The sequence below is a fragment of the Mchenga conophoros genome, linkage group LG18 (assembly GCF_057382185.1).
Source record: "Mchenga conophoros isolate Kocher_MC1m ecotype Shallow Benthic linkage group LG18, M_conophoros_male_GT1.1, whole genome shotgun sequence".
NCBI lineage: Eukaryota > Metazoa > Chordata > Actinopteri > Cichliformes > Cichlidae > Mchenga > Mchenga conophoros.
Window position 1 is genome coordinate 1,634,640 of NC_140543.1, and position 11,437 is coordinate 1,646,076.

Consider the following 11,437-nt stretch of genomic DNA (forward strand, 5'->3'; position numbering starts at 1 on the left):
GTGGGTTTTTAATCGTGATTTGAACAGTGCAATGGAATCAGATGCGCGGAGGTCGAGAGGAAGGGTATTCCACAGTACCGGGGCAGCCAGAGCAAACGCACGGTCACCCCGGGACTTCAGTCGAGATCTGGGTTGGGTCAGAAGTAGTTGAGTGGCAGATCTGAGTGTTCTAACAGGAGTATGTGGTTTGAGAAGTTCACTAAGATAACTTGGCGCTAATTTATTAATAGTTTTGAAAGTAAGGAGTAATATTTTAAATTGAATACGGTACTTTATGGGCAGCCAATGCAGGCTAGCTAAGACAGGGGTAATATGGCAAAATTTCCTGGTACCAGTCAAAAGGCGGGCTGCTGCATTTTGGACTGTTTGCAGTTTAAGAAGAAGAGAAGAGGGAAGACCATAGTACAAGGAGTTACAATAATCCAACCTGGAGGTCACAAAAGCGTGAATAAGCTTCTCCAGGTCCTCATGCGGAATATAATGCCTAGCCTTAGAGATAAGGCGCAGTTGGTGGAAGCTAGATCTCACTACAGCAGACACTTGCTTATCGAGTTTGAGCGAGCTATCCAGCAGTACACCCAAGTTACTGACATAGTCACAAGAAAAACTAGCAAAGGAACCCAGGGCAGCACAGAGTTGGGCACGAGGGATTTTACTGTTGAACACCACAATCTCAGTCTTCTTATCATTTAAAACGAGGGAATTACTCAGGAACCATTCTTTGACCTCCCGCATGCATTCTTGAAAGTAGTGCAGGGACACAGCAAGGTCGTCAGAGATCTCCGAATAACATCGGAGATCTCTGTCCAGAAGAGCGCAGTCCTGGGAACAGCTAAGATACTGCGCAGGACCCTCAAGCTCCCAGGCCTCTGGTAGAGGACCCGAGCTTGAAGGATAAACCGCCCGCAGGGGCGTGCTGGGTGTTTTTTTTTATATATATATATAATTTAACACCTGTATAAGAAGCAACATTCATGAAATATGTGTAAGAAAAACATATAGCAAAAATATCTGAGAAACACAGAATGATGGATGAAGATTAAAAGTCACTAACAGGTCTGCTACCATCAGGCTGTGATCTGCACATCTGATCATGAAGAGACAGTTTTAAAGAAACTGCAGTGAAGAGAGAGAATGATTCATTTATGTGAGAAATCTCTCCTTTACGAAGTGAATTAAAGCTTCTGTTTTTATGCAAAAGACATTTTATTAACTGAGTGAAACAAACCAGACAAGTTTAACAGTGTGTGGCTCCCTCTAGTGGATGTTGTGGAGTATTCTGTTGTCTTTGCTCCAAAGGTTTTTGTACAGAGTTTTGCTGTTTCCTGTCACTGTGGGCTGCAGAGCACAGTAGTACACAGCAGAGTCAGACAGCTGAAGCTTCTGGATCTTCAGAGGAACTGACTTTTCTGCTTTGTTGATTTTAGCTTCAAATCTGTCGTTGTTGAACTCTTCAGATTTTTCTGTTGTTTCTGAGAAACATTTGAGCATATACTTTGGGTAACTGTTCACTTCTTGTTTGTACCAGATCAGTGTAGGATTTGTGTAACTGGTCTCATATCTACATCCAAGTGTAACTGTGTCTCCTTCAGCAGCAATGACATCTCCTTGATCCTGGATCACTTTGTCTTCTCCTTTACACTCTGAGGAAGAACAGAACATGCAGAGGAAGAGATGGATCAATGAACATGATTAAAAACTCACCATTAATCAGACTCACACATTTATTTAAGCAGAGGAAACATGTTGATGTTTGTATCTCACCAAAGAAAAGAGCAGCAAGAATAATCCACAGCCAATGTTCCATCTGTACAACAAGGTTTAAATCAACAGGAGAAACTAGCTGATGTTCAACATTCAGTCTGAGAATTGTTCTCTTCACAGCAGCACTTATTATTGACACGATGGTTGAACAAGTGCAGGAGGAGAGCCCCGCCTACTGGATGATGTCGCCCTCTAGTGGAGCATCTCTGTGGGTTTGCTGTCACTGTGGGCCTCACAGCAGAGTCTGTCACTGCAGCAGAGCAGATCTGAAGATCCATTCATCTTTGACCATCAACAACTTTAAGTCAGAACAGACAGAATAACTCTGTAACTTCATGATCTGTGTTCATGTTGAATATGTCAGCTCCCTCTGACTGTGAGCAGAAACAAAGTCAGAAACAGACTGAAGATCACTGACAGCCTGTGAGAGACAAAGAGAATCTGTGTCTGCATTTAGTTATAGCCGTGAAAGATGAGGAGAAGATATGACTGATAAACTTTTGTTCAGATTCAAAGCTCAAGTGAAGACTTAGTGAAGATCAAAGGGAAGAGAAATCACAGCTGCAGAGAAAAGGAGGAGACTGCAGCAAGTAGACGACACAAAGGATTCATTGAATATGTTGTTTACAAAGACAGAACTGCTCACTTAGGTAATCCAACCTTTCAGCACCAGGAAAGATCAGGTTTGATATCCAACGATAAGTCACCTGACAGAATCGACTAAAGATGTTTTATTAGAGTTACATAGAGTTTGTGAGGGAGGGAAGTTTCCACAAAGCTGGAAGGAGGCAGTGATTACACCGATACGTAAACCAGGGAAGAATGACACAAAGCCAGGAAACTACAGAGCAATAACTTTAACATCCAACATCTGCAGAATAATGGAGAGAATGAGAAATGACAGACGAGTGTAATATGTAGAAAATAAAGGATATTTGGGGAAGTTTGTCAATAAAAAATGGAAACGCCACCAGGGAGCATAGTTAGCCCATTATTGTTTTCATTGCTGATAAATGATGTGTTTGAGAACATAGAGGGTGGGATGGGGTTCTCGCTTTTTGCAGATTTTTGCAATCTGGGCAAAACGAAGAAGAAATGTGAAATTAATGGTAAAGAAGGTACAGGGAGCCATTACAGAGGTGGAGCAGTGGTCGTATCGATGAGGGTTTAAATTAATGGGAATAAAATAATGTTTTTTACATGGAAAAGAGTTGGGGATGAAATCAAGATCAAATTATGGACAAGAGTTGGAAAGGGCAAAATAATTTGGGGTTGTGGTTTGATGAAAGGGTGACATGGACTGTACATATTCAGAAAATAATAGATAAATGAAAGAAAGTGTTAAATATAATGAGGGGTTTAGTGGGAATTGACTGGGGGGCTGAGAGGAAATCTCTGAAAACCATAGATATTGGGTTAATTGACACAACTTCCTGTTTGTTGTTGTGATGCACACACTGCTCTATACTCGGTTTGGACTATTTGAACTAGTTTTTGTGTTTTCTGAGTTTTGACTTCGGATCACAGCCAGTGGACTATCTGTACCAACCTTAGTTCGCACTGCTTCATTTGAATCACCGCTCTGGAATATTTTGGATGAAGGACACCAGTGGCAAACTAGCTAGTGGGTCACCAGGTTAACACTACAAGAGTGTCTCTCAGTATGTGCCTGAAGAAAGCCCCTGACAGCTGAGGAAGGCGATGATATTAAGAAGTCGTTTGAGTTTGTGACAGAGGAGATTTCTGTTGTCAAACTGCAGAAGAAAGGCATACTGGAGCTGTTGGAGGAAGTTACTGAGAAGGATCAGCGGCTGGTGTTCCTGGAGAACAGACGGATTTGGAGCAGTACACCCGGGTGAATGATGTGATCGTCACTGGGCTTCAAACCTGGGTCGTATGCTTGGTGGCTGCTGACAGGGTGGAGGAGCCCAGAAAAGAAGATGTCAGCTCCACGGAGCATCAAGTAATTACCTTTCCTTGGACCAAAGGTGCTGAATTGGACTATTACAACATTGAGGCTTGCCACCCTTCACCCCAAAAATGACAATGACCAAAAATGTTTCATCCTTGCAGAAGTTCCCTCTGCAGGTGGGGTGAGACACAGGAGAGGTGGAGAATAAACTTAACCTGGGTGTCTGGGAGGTGATTGAATGATGGGAACAGTTTACTCTGCGGTGGAGTTGGGTGGGGCTGCCCCAGGTCCTGTGGGGCTTGCTGAGGAAGCGGTGCTGCTGCCGTGGACCCCGGTCTGGATGGACCTGGGCCTGCTTGCCTTAGTGGGTCCCAGAGGGCAGCACATTGCACGCTGTGGATGCTGCGTGCTGCACAACAACATTCGATATTTAATATTTACTGTTATTTACACTTAGCTGGATTCATGTGACGGTGTTGTGTTTAATATGCTGCTCTTTTATCGCTCGTTTTCTCTTATCTTTCTCTCACTGATCCGGGAGATTGTTTTTCTAAGTGCCCTTTCTCACTGTCACTCTTCCCCTCTGTTTTTCTTGTCCTTCATATTTCTTTCTCTCTTTCCTCTCCCACAACCATGTCTGTCCCGTCTGTAACAACTGAAAATAAAAATAAAATAAATTCAATAATAACAACAACAAAAGTCGATTAAATGGACCAACATGGCAAAGCCGTGTGATCCACTTGGTAAAGTAAATCCGTTGGGTATCTTTGTTGGGCTTCAGACAACAATTCTGACGGCTAAAACAAACAGGACAGGCAACAAAACAATGAGAACAACAAAGCAGCCGTCATTGTGCGATTTGGTGACAGAAAACACAAACCTGATAAAACACGGGAAGAAACTGAAAGGATGCGACGTCTTCATGAATGAACATCTGACAAAACAAAATGCTGACTCACCAGGAAAACACGTTACTTGAAGAAACAGAGAGATAAATACATGGAGCACAAACTGTAAAGGATTCATTAAACTCAATGGAACACCAGAACAAGCCAAAGTGTTGGTCATCAGAAACATTTAGGACCTGGACAGATACTGATGTTCATCTTACTGTCACGGTTCTGGGTCATTTTGACCCAGCATTGTCTGTTTCTAATGTTTTGGTGCTTTTCTGTATTATGATTTATGTTCTTTATCCTGTTTTAATGAGTGTTATAAATCTGTTTCACTTTGGTTCTGGTCATGAGTTTAGTTTGATGTTAATTCTTCTTTAAGTCTCTGTCGTCTCTGGGTTCCATGTCTTTTATTCTTTCAGTCTGTCTCTCAGTGTCCAGTCTGCGTCTTCGTGATTTGTTTCGTGTTTTCTGTTTTATTTTGATAGTCCCAGTCTGATGTCAGTGTGTTCAGTTTACTTCTCTCCTGTCTCGTTAGTCTAATTTCTCCCAGCTGTGTCTGCCTTTCCGCCAACTCAGGGGATTTATGGGCTTGTTGGATGAACTGCGAGGTTGTTCAAGCTTCTGTTTATGATAAACTGGGACTGAGAACTTTTCAGCACACAGACCATAAAGTTCCGGACTTGGACAAAGATATAGACCCAGAAAAAAAGGTTCTTCTACTACATCAGCAACAACTGCTGCTACTTCACTGATGAGCAGTTTAGTCACAACGTCAACACGAAGAATAAATGATCAACAATCCGTTTTAATAGCAGAAGGCCGTATGCTAGTTTCAATAATATAAAGGAACCTTTCAATCAGTTGACAAAACCATTATTGCCATGTCTAAAACATGGATCAAAGATGAAACCACCATCCCAGTCTATCTGTCAGAGGCGCTGCCCCAGATCTCCATGTAACGTTGTAGATGCCCTTCAGGAACCTCATCCATCCCAGGGGCCTGGCCACCAAGAAGTTGTTTAATTGCCTCACTGATCTCAGCCCCAGTGATAGATGAGTCATCCCCCTCATTCAGAGAATCTGCTTCTTCTACAGAAGATGTGTGGGATTCAAGGGTGTCCTGATGCAACGTGCCACGTGCATTTGTGCACATCTTTAAATTATAACATGGTGTTCGCTGTGGGCAAAGTCCAATAACAAAACACCAAAATAAGGCAGGCTGTTTCTCCCAGTCACAGCCGGCCAACTCTTTTTTTGTTGTCCACATGAGGATTAAAGTCTCCCAGTAGGAGAACGGAGTCACCAGATTGAGCACCCCCAAGCATCCCACCCAGTGACTCTAAGAAGGCTGGGTACTGCTGCGAGATCGATCAACTTTAGACCAGACAACAAACGACGGAGGCTCCGGAAAAGTGCAATCAAACGGTGAGTTTTATTATCACAGGAGAACAACCAACCGTCAGCATACGGATTGTTTTGCTCTGCCAAAAATACATTGGGTTCTGGTTTTATAGGACAAAATATCACACCTACGTCAATACAGTTCAAAAATACATGGTGACAGACGGGCAAAAGTTCAACTCGTGCAGACAAGGGTACATCACGTACATATAACCTTACACCGACATATAACTTCTCCTTTCTACATTACTTGCCTTTTAAGGTAACAACTTCAGGTCTCAGCATCTCTGAGAGCTAATAATGGACCCTCGTCATTAATCACTAAGTAGAGTACTTTGCAGCCAGTCTCAAACTGAAGCAGAAGACGCTTAGGCCTTCGCTCAGACCTGCTACTAGATTAATATGTGTGTTGTAAGCATGCATGCAATTAACCTGCTATGTTCTCATCTCCCCTCAGCATGTATCATCTGGACACTCTCACCAGTGAAGCTTAAAACCTTCTAGAATGGAACATCAACTCTAACCAAGCACATTTATGCATTGTGTATAAAATGAACTCAACCTATAAAAATAGAAAGGTCAATGTGATGACAGACATATTCAATGCAAACCCTGTAGGAAATATTACTGATAAATGATACTGTGAAACATGTTATTAATACATTCTTCATAAGGCAAATTATATGGTAGCAATAAAAGAATCTCTGAATCCCAACAGTACCCTGAACTGTTGTTCTGCCTTGACTATCAGCACAAGAGCTCACACTGGAGAGAAGCCATATCACTGCAAAATGTGTGGGAAAAGGTTCACATGTAGCTGTAATTTGTTGCAGCACATGAGAACACACACAGGTGAGCATCTGCATGACTGTAAAATGTGAGGGAAAACATTAACATCTAGTAATATGCAATACTAATATGTGGCAGGACATGAGAACGTACACAGGAGAGAAGCCATATCCTTGTAAAATGTGTGGGGAAAAGTTTATGTCTAATAATAATGTGAAAAAACGTGAGAATGCAGGCAGCTGAAAAGTCGCATGACTGTAAAATGTACGGGAAAATGTTCCAAGTTTGCAGAATTTTATTGAGTCACGTAAAAATCCACACGAGAAGTCAAACTCAGCAAAGCAAAAACATGAGATTTGTTGTTTTTTAGAATAATTAGATGTTGGATTGTAAATGTTGAGTTTAGTTAAGTTTGTTTTTTACTTGGATTTGTTTTAGATCAAAGTTTTGTTCATGTTAGTTATTGCTTCATGTTGCTCAGGGTATTTTTGGATTCATTTTGGGTTTAACGAGAGTCTAGCTCTGCTGTGGACCAGCATGCACTGGAGACAGCTCAATGTTTTGCATTTTGAGGGTTTGTTTTTTTTTTTACCAGTAAATGAGAGGCAGAAGGAGCTGTGATGACATTTTTTTGCTTACCATGGATGAACTCCACAGATTTAGATTTTTGATAAATAGCCGTGACACAAAGTAAAAATCTCGGCCCTTAGATTGAAGGAAAGATCCCCTCATGGATGGATTTGCTTGTTGGAATCTTTCGGTCTGATCTGTGCAGACTGGTTTATCCGTCCTTCACCTGCAGAGACTACACCAGCGGGCCCTCGGTGTCGGCCTGCATCGACAGCACGTTCAGTGTTCTTCTGGATCTACTGTGGTTATACTTTAAGAACTCTTTTGGAAAACCATCAAACGACTGAAGTTTGAAGTCTGGACTGCTGTGATTCCACAACAGCTTTCACAGCTGCACGCATCATTCATGAAAACATGAACAAATTGGTGAAACTGAGAGGGGGAAACACTTAAACATGAGAGCAGGACAATGATGAAGGAGAGCATCATCATCTGATGTGATGAGTTCAAAAAGAATAAATGGAACAAGCATGAGATGGTCTTCCTGGTTGGACTTTTAGCTTCATGTGAGAGATTTTACCTTAAAGAGATAAACCTCTGTTACTCTGTTTACTTTGCTTCTGCTGCATTTCTGCATGTCCTCATCCACTAAATATAAAATAGTGTAAATGAGCAGCTTTTGATGTTTGACAGTTTTTATTGTGTCTGAACGTTCCTGCAGTTGGTTTGTGGTTGATGTGGATTTGCTGCTCATGTGAATCCTCCCACAGTGTTTCATTAGCAGCTGTAACCACAGTGACTCTGATAAAACAGGAATTAGCAGAATCCATCTGATATGAAGCTGTGCTTTGAATACCACTTCCCTCCTCTTTGAAGAGTAGTCAGATATCTGTGTTCAGGTTTTTGTACAGCCTCTTCTACACTTTGTATCACTGTGTTTGTAGAGCACAGTAGTAGAGAGCTGTGTCTGCCAGGGTTAGGGCTGCTATGCTCAGATTAGTTGATCGATCTGATGCTTCTGATCGATATCGATTATCAGGAATATATTCAGCTGTGCTCCCTTTTCCATATTTCCAGAGTATAAACTGAGGAGCCTGAAGGTCAGAATCATGTCTGTACCAATAAAGGTTAGCATAATCCGATGTTGTCATAGCTACATGTGAGTGTGACAGATTCTCCTTCTGTTTCAGTGACTTCAGGTTGTTGAGGAGTGATTGAGTCTCCAGCTGTTAGTCCTGGAAAAAGAAAGAAGAAAAGTAGTGAAATGCAGTCTGTATATCTGCTTAATGCAGCAGCTTCAACTAAACTTTAATCCCTGTTCTTAAACTCACCTATAATGTGAGATAGAAGCAAAAAGAGGTGCAGCAACATGTCTTTGGAGTTATTAAAGCCAGACAGACAGCACATGAACAATGTTCTTCCACTGCAGCACAATGACCAACAAATAATGTCATTGGATGAGCTCTACTTCAGTGGGCGGGGCCAGTTTAATAGCTCAGCCAATCAAACAGTTTTGTGCTTCCACAGCAGCTCTGTCTCTGTCTCTGATCTTTACTGCTTCATTTCTCTGTTGTCTTTGTCATCAGTCCAATGACACAAGAATCAGAGGTTTAACAGTGTGTGGCTCCCTCTAGTGGATGTTGTGGAGTATTCTGTTGTCTTTGCTCCAAAGGTTTTTGTACAGAGTTTTGCTGTTTCCTGTCACTGTGGGCCTCACAGCACAGTAGTACACAGCAGAGTCAGACAGCTGAAGCTTCTGGATTTTCAGTGGGACTGACTTTTCTTTGAGTTCAGCATCAAATCTGTTCTTTGGGAATTCTTGAGCATTATCGCCGGCTGTTTTATCACGTCGTAAAACATATTTTGGAAAGTCATTTACTTCTTGTTTGTACCAGAACAAATATGGATATGTATCAGTTGTTTCAAAGTTACATCCAAGTGTAACTGTGTCTCCTTCAGCAGCAATGACATCTCCTTGTTCCTGGATCACTTTGTCTTCTCCTTTACACTCTGAGGAAGAACAGAACATGCAGAGGAAGAGATGGATCAATAAACAGGATTCATTAAAGGAGAAAAATCTTTATGTTTACACATTTATCGGAAAGACATATATAAAAAATGTCTCTGATGTGATAGTAAAGATAATTTAAAGGTTACATGATTTAAATCACATTTACTCTTTATAATAAACAAGTCTTCATCTCCTCGTCTTGTTGTGAATCATGTGCAAAGGAAACATGTTGATGTTTGTATCTCACCAAAGAAAAGAGCAGCAAGAATAATCCACAGCCAATGTTCCATCTGTACAACAAGGTTTAAATCAACAGGAGAAACTAGCTGATGTTCAACATTCAGTCTGAGAATTGTTCTCTTCACAGCAGCACTTATTATTGACACAATGGTTGAACACAGTGCAGAAGGAGAGCCCCGCCTACTGGATGATGTCGCCCTCTGTCTCCTCTTTGAGTCTGACTTCTCTCACTTCCTCTTCCTCCTCAGAAATGTGCAATAGTTCTACACAAGTTTGAGCCTTTACTGAAGGGTGAAAGGTCATTGTAGACTTCTTGCAGTTTGTTCCTGAACTGCCAGAAGAAAGCTGCCTCCTTCATTGTTCAGTGAAAAATAAGTGCTGTATCTGCTGTCCTGGTAAACTTTATGTCCCAGTCATCCTTAAAAACAGTTCTTCTTGCTTCATTTAAATGTAAAGTTCACACTGTTTGGTGTTGAAGGTTTTAGAGAGCAGCTTTTGTGTGCTTGTGAATAACACTTTAACATTGCAGAGCTTCATTAGTTAGCTTGCTGACCACAAGAACACCAGCAGAAGCACTTTTTTAACAGCAGCTCTTTTCTGAATGGACCAGTTTTAGTTGTTGGATCGTTTTTTAGCTGCTTTCACTGCTTGGGAATGATCCTTTATGTTCTACAGCACACACTTTAACTAAGCACCCAGCTCAGCCACAATCATTCAACAGTTATAAATGCAGTGATACTAAAATGAATCAAACATTACTTTGATCAAACTGTGGACCTGCTCTACTCACAACCTCCTGAGTTTCTGTGAAGCAAAACTGATTTTAAAACATGAGTCCAGAGTTTATCATCATCAGTTTTCTTTTTGTGTCTCTGTGTCTCCAGAACTCGATGCCATATTCAATGGCCCTGGAACATGAACTGCTCTCAGTGAGTGGAACAGGAGGTGATCCCACTGCCACAGCCTGGTAGCCATCCTGGAGAGGAGGGGGGAGCCTAGGCCCCCCGGCTCTTCATGTAGGCTGCTGTGGCCATGGCAGGACCACAGCTTGCAGCTCCAACACATTTATGTGCTGTGACTCTCAATGGCTGGTCCAATGGCTGGTGACCACACAGCCCTCGTGGACCACACCCTACTGGGGACGCATCTGTGGCAACTGGGGGTGAGTCACCAAACCCATCGCTTGGCCCTGCTCCAGTTTGGTCGAGTCCCTCCATCAATGGAAACTCTGTGTAAGGCCCAGGTGGACGATAGATGATAGCAAATAAAACAGCTTTCAGGCTTTAAAATGAATGAAAACTCTGTCTGGGTAGATTAATAAGCTGGTTGGAAGGCTAGTGCACATGTGTATGATGTAGACGCGTGGGTTTGAGCTCTCCATACAACACAAGATAAAACCATTCAGGAGCTTAAATAATCAACTGGTTCCTTTGGCTTAATCGTTGCCCTGCACATCTCAAACTGCTGAAGAAAGCCTTGAACCTGGGCGAGAATAAGACCATCGACAGATACATTAGCAGCACTAATGTTAGCGAGCTTGGTGCTAATGATAGCTGCGCTAGCAGGGCTTTGGCTGAGCCTAAAGTTGTCACCACAGATGACAAGATTGAAATGTAGGACATGTGCCAGGAAATATGTAAGACAACATCTGAATCAATCCTGGAGAGACCCGATGAACGGTTTGATGCTTTTGAGGCCAAGTTCCAGTCGGTGCTATCCGTACAGACTGACTTACAGAACCGCATGGAAGGTCATGAATTAGCTGCCAACGTCCTATATTTGGAATGGCAAGAGGGCAGAAATCCAAGAGAGACGCAGGGCTGAGCCTGCCAATTTTCAGACATTACTCCTGAG

General features: G+C 42.1%; 1 gene segment (V, D, J or C); it reads right to left on the bottom strand.

Moving 5' to 3' along the window:
* Nucleotides 1-1,257: 1,257 nt before the first annotated feature.
* Nucleotides 1,258-9,802, bottom strand: LOC146552820 (T cell receptor alpha variable 38-1-like). The segment is given in 3 exon segments: nucleotides 1,258-1,494; nucleotides 9,194-9,342; nucleotides 9,591-9,802. Coding segments are annotated over 3 exon segments (429 nt in total).
* Between the last annotated feature and the right edge of the window lie 1,635 nt (nucleotides 9,803-11,437).